Source organism: Lampris incognitus, chromosome 20 (assembly GCF_029633865.1).
Source record: "Lampris incognitus isolate fLamInc1 chromosome 20, fLamInc1.hap2, whole genome shotgun sequence".
Taxonomy (NCBI): Eukaryota; Metazoa; Chordata; class Actinopteri; order Lampriformes; family Lampridae; genus Lampris; species Lampris incognitus.
This window is the reverse complement of record NC_079230.1, coordinates 5433465-5451222: the sequence shown is the minus strand read 5'-3', so window position 1 is coordinate 5451222 and position 17758 is coordinate 5433465. Positions and strand designations below refer to the sequence as shown.

At 52.6% G+C, this 17758-nt stretch overlaps 1 protein-coding gene across 1 annotated transcript; it reads right to left on the bottom strand.

Moving 5' to 3' along the window:
• Positions 1–669: 669 nt before the first annotated feature.
• pnp5a (purine nucleoside phosphorylase 5a) lies at positions 670–12893 on the bottom strand. Its single transcript, XM_056300260.1, has 6 exons — positions 12594–12893; positions 9353–9522; positions 8412–8515; positions 3062–3237; positions 2691–2881; positions 670–1638 (listed from the first exon to the last, which is right to left on the bottom strand). Exons 1-6 carry the CDS (start codon positions 12614–12616, stop codon positions 1421–1423), a joined length of 882 nt encoding a protein of 293 aa, XP_056156235.1. The 5' UTR covers positions 12617–12893; the 3' UTR covers positions 670–1420.
• Between the last annotated feature and the right edge of the window lie 4865 nt (positions 12894–17758).

Genomic DNA, 17758 nt, shown 5'->3' with positions numbered 1-17758 from the left:
GTCTCTTAAAGGCCCATTCTGTGATTTATTTGGCCATATGAAAGGGACATATAGTTTCCTACATGACCCGCGAGTTCGAGCTTTAGATTGAAGATAAGTATTCCGAGTCTTTCTCAACTGGCGGGAACTGAAAATGTGGACCAGTTTTACTTTCATCTGTACAACCATTAGCGGTGTGAACCAAACCTGTTTTCTGTCCTTTCTGTTCTGTTTGTTCAGAGGACACTAGAAACCCAGAGTCAGATGTTGTTTAGGGTCAGTCCGTGTATTGAGACCTGTCAATCAATCTGGGGGTGACAGCAGCCGCCAGTCCTGTGGTTGGTGCTTTGGCAGCGGGGCGATCCTTGAGTTTACGTTTGATTTACTGAGGAATGTTCCTTTAAAGACAAGGTGTCCTGTCATGTCCTGTCATGTCATGTCGTGTCCTGTCATGTCGTGTCGTGTCATGTCGTGTCCTGTTGTGTCCTGTCATGTCGTGTCATGTCATGTCATGTCGTGTCATGTCGTGTCATGTCATGTCGTGTCCTGTTGTGTCCTGTCATGTCGTGTCATGTCATGTCGTGTCCTGTCATGTCCTGTCATGTCGTGTCGTGTCATGTCCTGTTGTGTCCTGTCATGTCGTGTCCTGTCATGTCATGTCGTGTCATGTCGTGTCATGTCGTGTCCTGTCGTGTCCTGTCATGTCGTGTCCTGTCATGTCGTGTCATGTCATGTCGTGTCCTGTCATGTCCTGTCATGTCGTGTCGTGTCATGTCCTGTTGTGTCCTGTCATGTCGTGTCCTGTCATGTCATGTCGTGTCATGTCGTGTCCTGTCGTGTCCTGTCATGTCATGTCGTGTCCTGTCATGTCGTGTCATGTCGAGTCATGTCGTGTCCTGTCATGTCATGTCCTGTCCTGTCGTGTCCTGTCATGTCATGTCGTGTCATGTCGTGTCATGTCATGTCGTGTCATGTCATGTCGTGTCCTGTCATGTCGTGTCCTGTCATGTCGTGTCATGTCGTGTCATGTCGTGTCCTGTCATGTCATGTCCTGTCATGTCGTGTCCTGTCATGTCGTGTCATGTCGTGTCATGTCATGTCGTGTCCTGTCATGTCGTGTCCTGTCGTGTTCAGCTTCGGTGGTGTGACGTATCTATTTCTGAGTGAAACAGGACATTAGGGCGGGACTAAATGTAGGGAGGGGTGGGATTTGATTGGACGGTACAAAACATCTGACGATATTACTGGCTGCTGCTCGGCCGCCTGCTGGGACTCGGTGACACAATGACAAAAACTTAGCGGTTTTAGAGGAAGTTAAGGTGATTAGACTTTTGTTGTAAATTGCGTTTTTAACAACTGGTTTTTCTTCTACCACAAGAGGCTGAATAGGTGCACAACATGACGGGGGAGGGGGGGAGGAGATGACAAGGCGATGCCGACTTTAAGCAAAGTTGTTGTTATGTTCGATTTTGGTGACCATGGTGGAGACCAGCCGCTCCAGCTGCTCCGCCCTCTGCTTGCCTGTCTGCAGGACCTCCTCATGGTTGGCTTTCTCCGCGCTGTCGTAGTCCATCACGGACAGGTTGGTAATCAAGGAGAGACCAAAGACACGCATGCCGCAGTGGCGAGCCACGATCACCTCATGGACGGTGCTCATACCTGCGGAGGAAACAGTCCCGTGTTTATTATAACGGCGGTCAGAAAGACACAGACCAGGGCAGTGAAATGAAGAAGGGATCAGAATTGGATTGGGCTTAATAGAGCCAATACTGATCAAGATGAAGAAGAAGAAGAAGAAGAAGAAGAAGAAGAAGAAGAAAGCCACTTTATCTGACAATGCATTCTCAGAATGAAATGTGTTCTCTGCATGTAACCATCCTGTCGTATGGGAGCAGTGGCACCCGGGGACCAACTCCAGTTCTTCTTCCTGCTGCCTTGCTCAGGGGCACAGGCAGGAGTATTAACCCTAACATGCATGTCGTTTTGACGGTGGGAGGAAACCCAAGCACCCGGAGGAAACCCACGCAGACACGGGGACAACATGCAAACTCCACACAGAAAGGACCTGGGACGGCCTGGGGTTCGAACCCAGGACCTGCTTGCTGTGAGGCGACAGTGCTGACTAACGACTGGGCCACCGTGCCGCCCGGGTTAAAAACAAGTCTTACATTTTCTTCTTTTTTTTTTTCTTCTTTCTTTTAAAAAATTTATTTCTGATTTTTTCCCTTCTTTCTCCCAATTTAGTGGCCAATCCATCCCTATTTTAGTTCAAACACCACCCTCGCACTGCATGCGTTCGCCAACTGAATCTCTCCGGCCGGCAGTCTCGAAGGAGTCGCCTCGCCACTTTCGTGACAAGGCGACTCCAGGCCGAACCACTGCTATTCCGACACACCCAGAGACGCATTCATGTGACGAACACAAGCCGACTCCGCCCCCCTCCCGAAGACAGCGTTGCCAATTATTGCTGCTTCACCGAGTCCGGCCATAGTCGGATCTGACGAGACCGGGGCGCGAACCCCCGGTCCCCAGTGGGCAACTGCATCGACACAAAGCCGATGCTTAGACCGCTACGCCACCGCGGACCCCACATTTTCTTATTTTTGAGTCTAAAATAAGTCCCGATGGGCTCCGATACCGATCCCTCACGTCGGAACGGGACACCCCCCTTCCAACAACCGACAAACTAGGGTTTGAAAGTTGGCGCTCACCGACGGCGTCAGCCCCGAGTTTGCTCAGCATACGGCACTCTGCGATGGTCTCAAAGGACGGCCCGCCCAGCACGCAGTACACACCCTCCCGGAGGAAGTCCCTGTAGCCCAGTTCCTGTCCCAAGTCGGCTGCCAGCTGCTGCAGCTCCCGGTCGTAGGCGTCCGACATGCACGGAAAACGTACGCCGAACCTGAGACAAGAGGAGACAGACGGAAAGGTGACAGAGGGCATGAGAGGACAGAGGGCATGAGAGGACAGAGGGCATGAGAGGACAGAGGGCATGAGAGGACAGAGGGCATGAGAGGACAGAGGGCATGAGAGGACGCCTGAGCTGAAGGACACACCCACACCTCTACACCTCTTCTCTTACCGCTCATCGTTGGGCCCCACCAGCGGGTTGTTGCCCGCGAAGCCGGGCATGTTGAGGTGGTCTTTCATGATCATGATGTCTCCGACCTTGTAGTCCTGGTTGAGACCTCCGGCCGCGTTGGTGAGAATCACCGTCTCCACGCCCAGCAGTTTGAAGACACGCATGGGCAACGTGACCTGGAGGAACAACCACACACACATTTCATGGAGTTAGTGGAAAGCACTGTTAAAGGGCTCCGGGCTGGGGGCGTCCGGGTGGCGCGGCGGTCTACTCCGTTGCCTACCAACACGGGGATCGCTGGTTTGAATCCCCGCGTTGCCTCCGGCTTGGTCGGGCGTCCCTACAGACACGATCGGCCGTGTCTGCGGGTGGGAAGCCTGACGTGGGTACGTGTCCTGGTCGCTGCACTAGCGCCCCCTGTTGTTGGTCGGGGCACCTGGTCAGGGAATTGGGGGGGAATAGCGTGATCCTCCCACGGGCTACGTCCCCCTGGTGAAACTCCTCACTGTCAGGTGACAAGAAGCAGCTGGCGACTCCACATGTATGGGAGGAGGTGTGTGGTAGTCTGCAGCCCTCCCCGGATCAGCAGAGGGGGCGGAGCAGAGACCGGGATGGCTCGGAAGAGTGGGGTAATTGGCCAAGTACAATTCCCCCCCCCCCAAAAAGGGCTGCAGGCAGTCTAGGCTGAGGCTTAGAGAGTCGCTGGGTCAATAGAGCTTTTGATTCTGTCAGCGACGGCACAAAGTGAGGAGTAAAACAGCCGGGTGGCCCCACCACGCCCCACCCCGCGAGCTGCGTAAGGCCCCACAAATTACGCCAGGGCCCCGCCTCCCCCTCATGTCAGCACAGGTGTCACGTTTACAGCTGCAATGAGAGGATGAGGGGGCGCTACCCCGCTGGCCACGGAAAGAGGAAAAACCCACCGGCAGAGTGAATTGTGGGAACACCAATCAGGTAAACTTGGTGTTGTCTCCTCCCCCAAGTGTGATGTGCAGTAAATAACAGTGAATAAGTGACGTTAAGCCGACGTGCGAGCTGGGCAGACCAGCCGCTGGTCAGGCAGACCAGGAGCAGGCCGACCAGGAGCAGGCAGACCAGCTGCTGGACAGGCCGACCAGGAGCAGGCAGACCAGCCGCTGGTCAGGCAGACCAGGAGCAGGCCGACCAGCTGCTGGACAGGCCGACCAGGAGCAGGCAGACCAGCTGCTGGTCAGGCAGACCAGGAGCAGGCAGACCAGCTGCTGGACAGGCCGACCAGGAGCAGGCAGACCAGCTGCTGGTCAGGCAGACCAGGAGCAGGCAGACCAGGAGCAGGCCGACCAGCCGCTGGTCAGGCAGACCAGGAGCAGGCAGACCAGCCGCTGGACAGGCAGACCAGGAGCAGGCAGACCAGCCGCTGGTCAGGCAGGCCAGGAGCAGGCCGACCAGCTGCTGGACAGGCAGACCAGGAGCAGGCAGACCAGGAGCAGGCCGACCAGCCGCTGGTCAGGCAGACCAGGAGCAGGCAGACCAGCCGCTGGTCAGGCAGACCAGGAGCAGGCAGACCAGGAGCAGGCCGACCAGCCGCTGGTCAGGCAGACCAGGAGCAGGCAGACCAGCTGCTGGTCAGGCAGACCAGGAGCAGGCAGACAAGGAGCAGGCCGACCAGCCGCTGGTCAGGCAGACCAGGAGCAGGCAGACCAGCCGCTGGACAGGCAGAACAGGAGCAGGCCGACCAGCCGCTGGTCTGCCTGACCAGCAGACCAGCTGCTGGTCAGGCAGACCAGGAGCAGGCCGACCAGGAGCAGGCAGACCAGCCGCTGGACAGGCAGAACAGGAGCAGGCCGACCAGGAGCAGGCAGACCAGCCGCTGGTCAGGCAGACCAGGAGCAGGCCGACCAGCCGCTGGTCAGGCAGACCAGGAGCAGGCCGACCAGGAGCAGGCAGACCAGGAGCAGGCCGACCAGCCGCTGGTCAGGCAGACCAGGAGCAGGCCGACCAGGAGCAGGCAGACCAGCCGCTGGTCAGGCAGACCAGGAGCAGGCCGACCAGGAGCAGGCAGACCAGCCGCTGGTCAGGCAGACCAGGAGCAGGCCGACCAGGAGCAGGCAGACCAGGAGCAGGCCGACCAGGAGCAGGCCGACCAGCCGCTGGTCAGGCAGACGCGTCTCGCTTCAGCCAAGCCGTCAAATGTTCCCACGTTAATAACATGTAAGACTGTATGGCAGAAGTGCAGTTGTGTAAATGAAGGCTTAACCATGTGACACACTTTCTTCCAGACGGTCCAGATAGACCGGTACCGATGCTGGTGCCGAAAATGCCCGGGCCGCAGAGGGAACCAAAGCTGATCACACAGCTGTAGAGGTTTTATTGTTATCATTATTATTATTGGATTTTTCTCCCCAATCGGCCAATTACCCCACTCTTCCGAGCCGTCCCGGTCTCTGCTCCACCCCCTCTGCCGATCCGGGGAGGGGGGGGGATGGGGGCTGCAGACTACCACATGCCCCCTCCCATACATGTGGAGTCGCCAGCTGCTGCTTTTCACCTGACAGTGAAGAGTTTCACCAGGAGGACGTAGCACGTGGATGATCACGCTATTCCCCCCAGAGGAGGCGCTAGTGCAACAACCAGGACACAAACCCACATCCGGCTTCCCACCTGCAGACACGGCCGATTGTGTCTGTAGGGACGGCCGACCAAGCCGGAGGTAACACGGGGATAATATTAATGTTAATATTCACTTATCTTGAGATCCTATAGAAAATATTCTATTCAATAAATAGTCTGCTTATACCTCTTTCTGTTCTGTTTAGGTCTACTTGTTGTTAAACTGGTTTACAGGGGGGAGGGACTACAGTGGGAGCACTGGGCTGTCAGGTGTGACTGGTTTACAGGAGGGGGGACTACAGTGGGAGCACTGGGCTGTCAGGTGTGACTGGTTTAAAGGAGGGGGGAGGGACTACAGTGGGAGCACTGGGCTGTCAGGTGTGACTGGTTTAAAGGAGGGGGGACTACAGTGGGAGCACTGGGCTGTCAGGTGTGACTGGTTTAAAGGAGGGGGGACTGCAGTGGGAGCACTGGGCTGTCAGGTGTGACTGGTTTAAAGGAGGGGGGACTACAGTGGGAGCACTGGGCTGTCAGGTGTGACTGGTTTACAGGAGGGGGGACTACAGTGGGAGCACTGGGCTGTCAGGTGTGACTGGTTTAAAGGAGGGGGGACTACAGTGGGAGCACTGGGCTGTCAGGTGTGACTGGTTTAAGGAGGGAGGACTACAGTGGGAGCACTGGGCTGTCAGGTGTGACTGGTTTAAAGGAGGGGGGACTACAGTGGGAGCACTGGGCTGTCAGGTGTGACTGGTTTAAAGGAGGGGGGACTACAGTGGGAGCACTGGGGTGTCAAGGTGTGACTGGTTTAAAGGAGGGGGGACTGCAGTGGGAGCACCGGGCTGTCAGGTGTGACTGGTTTAAAGGAGGGGGGACTACAGTGGGAGCACTGGGCTGTCAGGTGTGACTGGTTTAAAGGAGGGGGGACTACAGTGGGAGCACTGGGCAGTCAGGTGTGACTGGTTTAAAGGAGGGGGGACTACAGTGGGAGCACTGGGCAGTCAGGTGTGACTGGTTTAAAGGAGGGGGGACTACAGTGGGAGCACTGGGCAGTCAGGTGTGACTGGTTTAAAGGAGGGGGGACTACAGTGGGAGCACTGGGCAGTCAGGTGTGACTGGTTTACAGGAGGGGGGACTACAGTGGGAGCACTGGGCTGTCAGGTGTGACTGGTTTACAGGAGGGAGGACTACAGTGGGAGCACTGGGCTGTCAGGTGTGACTGGTTTAAAGGAGGGGGGACTACAGTGGGAGCACTGGGCTGTCAGGTGTGACTGGTTTACAGGAGGGGGGACTGCAGTGGGAGCACTGGGCTGTCAGGTGTGACTGGTTTAAAGGAGGGGGGACTACAGTGGGAGCACTGGGCTGTCAGGTGTGACTGGTTTAAAGGAGGGGGGACTACAGTGGGAGCACCGGGCTGTCAGGTGTGACTGGTTTACAGGAGGGGGGACTGCAGTGGGAGCACTGGGCTGTCAGGTTGTGACTGGTTTAAAGGAGGGGGGACTACAGTGGGAGCACTGGGCTGTCAGGTGTGACTGGTTTAAAGGAGGGGGGACTACAGTGGGAGCACTGGGCTGTCAGGTGTGACTGGTTTAAAGGAGGGGGGACTACAGTGGGAGCACCGGGCTGTCAGGTGTGACTGGTTTACAGGAGGGAGGACTACAGTGGGAGCACCGGGCTGTCAGGTGTGACTGGTTTAAAGGAGGGAGGACAACAGTGGGAGCACTGGGCTGTCAGGTGTGACTGGTTTAAAGGAGGGGGGACTACAGTGGGAGCACTGGGCTGTCAGGTGTGACTGGTTTAAAGGAGGGAGGACTACAGTGGGAGCACTGGGCTGTCAGGTGTGACTGGTTTAAAGGAGGGAGGACTACAGTGGGAGCACTGGGCTGTCAGGTGTGACTGGTTTAAAGGAGGGAGGACAACAGTGGGAGCACTGGGCTGTCAGGTGTGACTGGTTTAAAGGAGGGAGGACTACAGTGGGAGCACTGGGCTGTCAGGTGTGACTGGTTTAAAGGAGGGAGGACTACAGTGGGAGCACTGGGCTGTCAGGTGTGACTGGTTTAAAGGAGGGGGGACTACAGTGGGAGCACTGGGCTGTCAGGTGTGACTGGTTTACAGGAGGGGGGACTACAGTGGGAGCACTGGGCTGTCAGGTGTGACTGGTTTACAGGAGGGGGGACTACAGTGGGAGCACTGGGCTGTCAGGTGTGACTGGTTTAAAGGAGGGGGGACTACAGTGGGAGCACTGGGCTGTCAGGTGTGACTGGTTTAAAGGAGGGGGGACTACAGTGGGAGCACTGGGCTGTCAGGTGTGACTGGGTGGCAGTAACAAATGGTTCACTTGGCTCCGGCAGGAGGGCCCCTTAAGTAGAGCTTTGCTCGGGGCCGCGGAGAGGCCAGGACCGGCTCTGAACAAATAAACCCTTCATCCTGATGGTAACGACGACATGATGTCTGTGCTGAAAGGAGGCGTTACATAACGTTTCCTGGGAACCCGACAGAACCTGGCGGTACAGCCATCAAGAACCAGTTCTACTGCTGCCTGGTTTCTACACCACGTACTCCTCCATGTTTCTGGGCCGTAAGGATGAAGGGTGAACGAGCCTTCCTACATCTATATAGTTGTTTACTGGCGGCAGTTAAAACACGCCAGTTCAACTCCCAGCTGCCAGGGAGATGACGCCGCCGCCTGATAAGCAGCCGCGGCGGTCCCCTGTCAGGGTGTCGTGTGCAGGTGGCCTGCTGGGCATCAGCAGACGTACAGTACCTTCTGGACGGGGTAGCCCTCATACAGGTGGAAGCGTCCCTGCATGCAAACACACGGCCTCCCCTTCAGCATCCCGAACACCAGCCGCCCAGCGTGGCCATGCACTGGAACACACAACACGACACCTTTACAACACCAGCGAGGCACACGGCGACTGTTCAGCAAACGCACAGTTCTGAGTCACGACAGGCGGTACAAAAATATAGCCGGGGACGAGACCATCGCAGAAATTGTGCGTTACCGGCTATTTTAGCGCCATTTAGCGTTCTGACGGGACGGCAAAATTGTTTTTTTTTTAATATAAATTTATTTCTGATTTTTCCCTTTTTTTTCTCCCAATTTAGTGGCCAATCGATCCCTATTTTAATTCAAACACCCACCCTCGTATTGCATGCGTTCGCCAACCGCGTCTCTCCGGCCGGCAGTCTCGAAGGAAAGCGCCTCCCCACTTTCGTGACAAGGCGAATCCAAGCCGAACCACTGCTTTTCCGACACACTCAGAGACGCATTCACGTGACGAACACAAGCCGACTCCGCCCCCCTCCCGAAGACAGCGTTGCCAATGATCGCCGCTTCGTCGAGTCCGGCCATAGTCGGATCTGACGAGACCGGGGCGCGAACCCCGGTCCCCGGTGGGCAACTGCATCGACACCGAGCCGATGCTTAGACCGCTACGCCACCGCGGACGTCGGGACGGCAAAATTTTAACATGTGCGACGAGACGATGACCCCCTTTGGGAACTTCGGGGGGGAGCGTTTTTGTATTTCCGAACGAAACGAATATACCAAATGTAGAAATGAGACGAGTCGCGGCTGCATGTGTGCGTCGAGGAGTTTGTCTTCTCTGGTCTCTGCTATAAAACAAAGGCCTCGTTATGACTAAACCGTCCGTCGCACACGACTACACACGGATCTGCACGGGGGGGCGCCAGCCTGCTCACCGGTGCTCTGGGGGAAGTTGGGGATGTCCTTGTAGTTGAAGGCCACCTGGTCCTTCAGCATGTCAGCCAGCCCGCCCAGGCCCGAGCCGCACACGATGCCCACCAGTGGGCGCACCGCCGTCTGGGCCAGCAGCCAGTCGGCCGTGGCACTGCAGTCCTCGTAGGTGTAGCTGACAGACAGAAAAGAGAAGTCACATCTGAGGTTAGAACGGCCGCTTTCAGTCCGACCCACCAGTTACGCCACGGTTCTGACAAGCACATCTCTGTCTTTACACGACACCGGCTGCAGCAGTTTATCTATTCACAGCTGGTCCTGGCCTCCCTGCGGCCTTTTGGCAACTCTTCTACACGGTGCAGAGTCCTGGACCCTCACAAAAGCTATGGAGGGAAAAATACAAGCCTTCGAGCTCGGGGCATGTAGCAGAAGGCTGCAGACGCCATACACACACACACACACACACACACGCCGCCGACACTGACGCACCGAACAGAGTTCAGGACGCTACTGGTCGCCATGACGGTTTACTGACCATGGTTAAAAAAAAAGAAAGGAAATTAAACTGGTTTGGGCACGTTTGCCGAACAGAAAGGACACTTGCAAAGGACATCCTGCAAGGTCTGGTGGAAGGACTGGGAGGAGAGGGAGACCGAGATTCACCTGGGTAACAACATGGCACAATGGCTACAGAGGAGGAGGCGGGGAGAGCTGCGACGGATAGGGAGCGACGGAAGAGACTTGTTGAGGCATCTGCTGTGCTCCTACCCCGCTCACCACACTGACCCCACTGACCCCGCTCACCACACTGACCCCACTGACCCCGCTCACCACACATCTTACCATACTGACCCCACTCACCACAGATCTTACCCCACTGACCCCCCTCACCACACATCTTACCCCACTGAACCCACTGACCCCGCTCACCACACTGACCCCACTGACCCCCCTCACCACACATCTTACCATACTGACCCCGCTCACCACACATCTTACCCCACTGACCCCGCTCACCACACACCTTACCCCACTGACCCCGCTCACCACACATCTTACCATACTGACCCCCTCACCACACTGACCCCCCTCACCACACTGACCCCACTCACCACACTGGCCCCCCTCACCACACTGACCCCCCTCACCATACTGACCCCCCTCACCACACATCTTACCACACTGACCCCGCTCACCACAGATCTTACCCCACTGACCCCGCTCACCACACATCTTATATCTTATTGAAACAGATATATTTGATGTAATGCTATATTTTAGTGAAGATAAGATTGGAAATAACACGCTGTATATCATACAACTAGCTATTATGTTTGGAAAATTCCATATTCATAAGAATAAATGGTCAGGAACCAAGCCAAATTTCCTGCATATTATTAATGAATTTAAACAATATAGCAGCATTTTATTTAATCTTAAAAACAAAATTACTAGGCGAATTTAATTTGCTGCATATAAAACAAACTCTGGTATTGTAAAATGTGATCTTTTTATCTCCTTGTTATTTTTGTTTTCTGTTGTCTGTGTCTTTGTACCGCTGTACATGAAAATGTGTTCATAAAGAATGGAGGAAATAATGTGTTCATAAAGAATGGAGGAAATAATGTGTTCATAAAGAATGGAGGAAATAATGTGTTCATATAGAATGGAGGAAATAATGTGTTCATAAAGAATGGAGGAAACAATGTGTTCATATAGAATGGAGGAAATAATGTGTTCATATAGAATGGAGGAAATAATGTGTTCATATAGAATGGAGGAAACAATGTGTTCATATAGAATGGAGGAAATAATGTGTTCATATAGAATGGAGGAAACAATGTGTTCATATAGAATGGAGGAAATGTGTTCATAAAGAATGGAGGAAATAATGTGTTCATATAGAATAGAGGAAATAATGTGTTCATATAGAATGGAGGAAACAATGTGTTCATATAGAATGGAGGAAATAATGTGTTCATAAAGAATGGAGGAAATAATGTGTTCATATAGAATGGAGGAAATGTGTTCATAAAGAATGGAGGAAATAATGTGTTCATATAGAATAGAGGAAACAATGTGTTCATATAGAATGGAGGAAACAATGTGTTCATATAGAATAGAGGAAACAATGTGTTCATATAGAATGGAGGAAACAATGTGTTCATATAGAATAGAGGAAACAATGTGTTCATATAGAATGGAGGAAACAATGTGTTCATATAGAATAGAGGAAACAATGTGTTCATATAGAATGGAGGAAATAATGTGTTCATAAAGAATGGAGGAAACAATGTGTTCATATAGAATGGAGGAAACAATGTGTTCATATAGAATGGAGGAAACAATGTGTTCATATAGAATAGAGGAAACAATGTGTTCATAAAGAATGGAGGAAACAATGTGTTCATATAGAATAGAGGAAATAATGTGTTCATAAAGAATGGAGGAAACAATGTGTACATATAGAATGGAGGGAAAAACTGCTGGACGTGAATAAACACAGCGGCTCTTTCGGCGCGCGGCGTTTCAGCGAGACGCGCGCGCGCGCACTGACGCGTTCAAACGAGGACGGCGGTCACGTGGTGGGGACGCCGCGCGGGACCCTACTCTCCGCACGTCGGCACCTGCGAAGTCCGTCGGCGCGTAAAGATCAAACCGGGAACCGCGACGTGTGCCGCCACGCAGCAGGCGGTGTCGTGTATTCGCCCGCCAGAAGCAAGAGAGGGATTCACACCACCGACTACACTGGGACAACACCAGCCATGCACATGGACCAGAACTCACAGGGAACGACGGACTTACATAGATCTCCACCTTTCTCCAGGATACTGGACTGATGGGAGGGATGTACATTAAGGACTCTTTAGCGCAACGTTAGGCGGCGACAGTGCGCCACCTAACGTTGCAATTCGCCGATAAAAAAAGGAAGAAGAAGAAGAAAGCTGATTGACTTATAAGCGACGCGGCGTTTCCCGCTTCGGCGGCGTGTGCTCGAGCATGCTGTCAGTATCGGGGCGCCCGGGCAGCGTATGGCGGCCTATAGCGTTGCCTACCGACAAGTGGGGGGGGGGGGTCGGCGGTTCGAACCCCCGCATTGCCTCCCGCTTGGTCGGGCGTCTCTACAGACGTAATTGGCCGTGTGTGAAGAGTAGGGTAATTGGCCGAGTGCAACTGGGGAGAAGAAGAAGAAAAAGAAAGAAAGGAGGGGGCGGTCAAAGAAGGATGCTGTCAGCATCTACTCACCCTGCGGTCACCCCGGGAAACATCGCTGGAGGTCAGATTTTGCCGCGAAATATAAAAGGAGGCGAGTTTCAGGCGGGAGGTTTGACGGCAACGCGACCTGTATAACGGAGCGTGACTCCAGTTCCAACCGTCCCGAATTCCAGGAATAAAAGAATAAAGGGGATTTAAAAAGACCGACACACAACAAAAAGAAAGAGAAGAAGAAGAAGCTGTGACGCGATTTCTCGTCTCCTCGGGAGAGCCGCCGTTCTTCTGACTGTAGGGTGGAGTTGGTGGATTTGAGCTGGAAGCGGTTTGTCGGTTCTTTTATAAACCTGTAGCACCCCCACCCTCACCCCCTCCACCCACCCCGAATATGACGCAGAGAAATGTGCGCGCGTCTACCTCAGAAACGAGTCGACGTAAAAGAAGAAGAAACCCCCGCCCCCCGTCGTTTCCACTGAGAAACCACGTGCAGGAAGTAAACAGCGTGACGTCACCGTACGTACAGCGAGACGCGCTGCTGCCCATTAGCGCGTTACTGGGCAGCCGCGTGAGCAACAGGGCTCGTTGCTGTGACCACGAACAAACAAGTGACGTGAAGCACGGATTACGCGGCTTCGTGCGAAATACAAATGAAACGACGGATAAAGCGCGCGCCCTCTTCTAAATTAACCAACAAGCGTGGCCGTGCTCGTAAATCAGCGGCGTTATGACGTCATTTGTTCAGCCGCGAATTAATTTTTAGTGGCTTTTTCGGACGATGTTATTTCTGTGACTTTTGTTCGAAGGCTGCTGTAAATATGGGACCAAGTATTAAAGTTGTGTGTTTTTTTTTAAATTAACATCGGTCAACGTTGTCGGCCAGCTAGCTCACCATATAAAGTCAGCACCAAAAGTAAGGACATATGTGTGTTTGGCAGATCATGTCTTTGTTGTGACGACGCTTCCTGGCAGTAAGTCTTCTATCTGGCAGCTGGCTGGCTGGCAGCGTCTGGGGTCACCAGAAGCTCCACACAGGAGTCAACAGCAGCAGCAGCAGCAGAATAATGAGGAGCTGTTTGCACTGGCAGAGCAGATCTGCCACATGTTTCATGGGCGCTGCCCACATACTCAGCCCTGCTGCTCATCCCACAGATGCAGGTTCCTTACACATGGGGCGCCATCTAAAAGGCAGATAAACAGGCTTTGCAACGCTGTAAGATTTACTGCCAAGAAGCGTTGTTACAGCAAAGACACAACCCACCAAACACACATTTCCTTACTTTTGGTGCTAAGTATATATATAAACATGTGCTTATCATGACATGGAGGATGTGTTGTTACTGCCGGGAAGACAATGGGGAAGGATCTGGACATGACACACCCGTATGTTATCAATCCACTGTGTGTGTGTGTGTGACTGGAGGTGGTGGGGGGTGGCTTTAGCACGACAGGTCATAAAGTCACACACCGTTTCCTCTTCACGCCTTATAGATTTTGCAGACTCATGGCGCATGCTCCCACCATAAACACACACACACACACACACTTTATTACCACCAATTCTCGTAAAAGGCAGGATACTTCCCTTAGTTCTCGTAGTTTACCTGTAAATCAGCTGACCTGTCCTTTCACCCGTCGCCTCTCGCTCTGCGTGGAGCTGCAGCTGCGCCATCTGCAGACGACCTTCTGACTTTCTCTCACAAAGACACCTTATGGCCTTACTGAGGGGTCACGTTCAGGCCCTTTCTTTAAAAACCCTAAAACTGTTGTTGCGCAGACGCCTCGGCGTCCGTGGCAGGTCTCCGGCCAGCGCCATGCTGACGTCTGTTGGCTGTGAGGACTGATAACTAGTCCGTGGGCACCGTGGCGACTGCTACTGACCTTGCTTTCTTCTGAACTCTTCTCACATTGGTATATGGACCAGAATGCATCGTTAAGCAATCTCAATAAAGGTTTTTCAACGCTTCAGTCCAAACAGAGGACCTCTTTTGTTTTTCCACTCCTGGATCGACGCTGCGGTCCAACTCCTAATTTTCCCCAAAGAGCTTCCTGTTGATGCTGTCAGCCATAGCAGCGTTGGACCTGCAGCACTCCTCCTGAAATAATAACCCTTCCGCTTCCGGGGTGGGAAGATGGCGGCGTGAATTCACGTTGGCAGCAGCCTCACCCAGCACCGTCCATGCAGTGTCTTTGTCCACGTGTGGATCTAACTTTGTCTTCGTTTGATGGCTGGGAGAGCTGGCGCTGGATCGGCTGGGAGAGCCTGGTCTGCTGCGTCCTGTGGGCCCAGGGACCACGGCCCTGACTGGAGCAGCGCCCGAAGAGGAAACACCGAGGGCGGTCTGACAGGACGCGGAAGCGGGGCAGGCTAAGCTAACTGCTAGCCCATGCAGACCGGCAGTTCCGATAACACCGAGGGCGGTCTGGCCGTGGCCTCGCCCGGCCTTGACTGTGTTTTTAGTGATGTCGTGTGGAGTGCGGGGAGGTGTACTGAACATGTCTAGCTGGGAGAGCTGGGGCTGGATCGGCTGGGAGAGCCTGGTCTGCTGCGTCCTATGGGCCCAGGGACCACGGCCCTGCCTGGAGCTGCGCCCGAAGAGGAAACACCGAGGGCGGTCTGACAGGACGCGGAAGCGGGGCAGGCTAAGCTAACTGCAAGCCCATGCAGACCGGCAGTTCCGACAGTCATCCTGGCTGGCGTTCGTTCTCTGGACGGTGATTTTTTTTTTTAGTTTGGCTATATGTGTTCTTGTTTTGGATATGTGTTTTTGTCGTTGTGTGGCACTGCTGTGGACTGGGGGAAACCAGGTGTCATTTCATTTCATGTGTGCGAGTACACGAAATGAAATGACAAAGTGTTTCTGATTCTGATGTCCTGTGTTTTCCTCTCGTGTGTTCAGAGAGAGAGAGAGAGAGAGAGAGAGAGAGAGAGAGAGAGAGAAAACAACACTTTTCTGTTATAGGACACCCTGTCCATCTCTGACCTTGCGACCTCCTCTCCTCCACCAACAGACTGAAGCAGAGCTCGCACACACACGCCTTCAGCTCGGCCAATGCGGAGGTGACCTGATGCGGCGTCACAGCAGAACCTGTTTACTTATTCCCTGCTGTTTACAGCCAAATAAAAAATTAATAGAAATGTCCCCTGACCTGTAACAGCACAGCCCGTCAGGCGGTTCACCCCCTCGCCGGCTGATAAGACCAGGGACGGACGACATGTTCAGAGAGTCAGTGACTCGGCTGGACTCATACGTTCTCTCTATACAGCTATATAAACAGGCATCGACTCACAGCTGATACCCCGACTCCTATTTGACTCTTGACTCCTGTTTTATTCTGACTCCTGTTTGACTCTCACTCCTGTTTTATTCTGACTCCTGTTTGACTCTGACTCCTGTTTTATTCTGACTCCTGGTTTATTCTGACTCCTGTTTTATTCTGATTCCTGTGTGACTCTGACTCCTGTTTTATTCTGACTCCTGTTTGACTCTGACTCCTGTTTTATTCTGACTCCTGGTTTATTCTGACTCCTGTTTTATTCTGATTCCTGTGTGACTCTGACTCCTGTTTTATTCTGACTCCTGTTTGACTCTGACTCCTGTTTTATTCTGACTCCTGTTTTACCCTGACTCCTGTTTTACCCTGACTCCTGTTTTATTCTGACTCCTGTTTTATTCTGATTCCTGTGTGACTCTGACTCCTGTTTTACCCTGACTCCTGTTTTATTCTGACTCCTGTTTTATTCTGACTCCTGTTTGACTCTGACCCGTTTTACTCACTCCTGTTTTATTCTGACTCCTGTTTTACTCTCACTCCCGTTTTATCCTGACTCCTGTTTGACTCTGACTCCTGTTTTATTCTGACTCCTGTTTTACCCTGACTCCTGTTTTATTCTGATTCCTGTGTGACTCTGAATCCTGTTTTAGTCTGACTTCTGTTTTACTGACTCCTGTTTGATCCTGACTCCTGTTTTACTCTCACTCCTGTTTTACTCTGACTCATTTTATTCTGAGTCCTGCTTGATCCTGGCTCCTGTTTTAGTCTGACTCCTGTTTTACTCTCACTCCTGTTTTACTCTGACTTCTGTTTCACACTGACTCATTTTATTCTGACTCCTGCTTGACTCGGACTCCTGTTTTACACTGACTCCTGTTTGACTCTGAATCCTGTTTGACTCTGAATCCTGTTTTAGTCTGACTCCTGTTTGATCCTGACTCCTGTTTTAGTCTGACTCCTGTTTCACACTGACTCATTTTATTCTGACTCCTGCTTGACTCGGACTCCTGTTTTACTCTTGACTCCTGTTTTGCTCTGACTCCTGTTTTGATTCCAACACCACTTTGTATTTTTTCATCTTTGATGCCGGCGTGATGAAGCAGAAGCCGCCGTGTCCCACAAGTTCACAGAGGTCATCCTTCGGCGGGTCACAACGTCACAGTACAAAGCATAGGAGCTTGGAAAAGCAATTCTACAGTTTTAGTAACGGTGATCTGGATTCCAGATAAAGTGATTCCCACAGTGCACAATGTCACCTCGGTGCAGGTCAGCCTTTTCCCAAAACCTCCTCCACACCAGCTCTCATGTTCTCTGGAAACGGACATTAGACAGGCTCTGCAGGGTGACACATGCAGCTGTGCATGCATTATAACCATACAGTAAACACACGTACATGTTCTCGTTTAGCAACGGTGCACGTCACGCCGAGTACTTTTACTGCAAGTACACATAAACAGTCACCGAGACGTCGGTAATGGAGGTACGCTGTAAAGACAGTACATTTGCACAAGTCTGGCCGTCTTATAACCACACACGCACACACACACAGACACACACACACACACACACACACCATTGTTTTTAATGACAATAAATTGAACCGAACTGAATTATTTGTTACGAGTTTAAGATTTTCTGTCTTGTTTCAGCAAACCTGCCACCGGCAGATTATTTTGCGTGTTTTGTGGATTTTCTTGTTTGAATGTGTTGGATCTTGTCTCAGTTTTGACACGGCATTTTCGCAGCATAGGGGATTCAAATCACAAATTAGCCAGAGAACACCGCAAATTAATACAACAGTTTCATGCTAAGAAACCATCTGTGGATTTAAAACAGACCCGGAAATTTTTCAAGACTTTCTTGAATGAAGCAGATGAGTCTGCAGCTCTGAAGAAACACAGGAGGTCTCTGCATTTATACAGTAG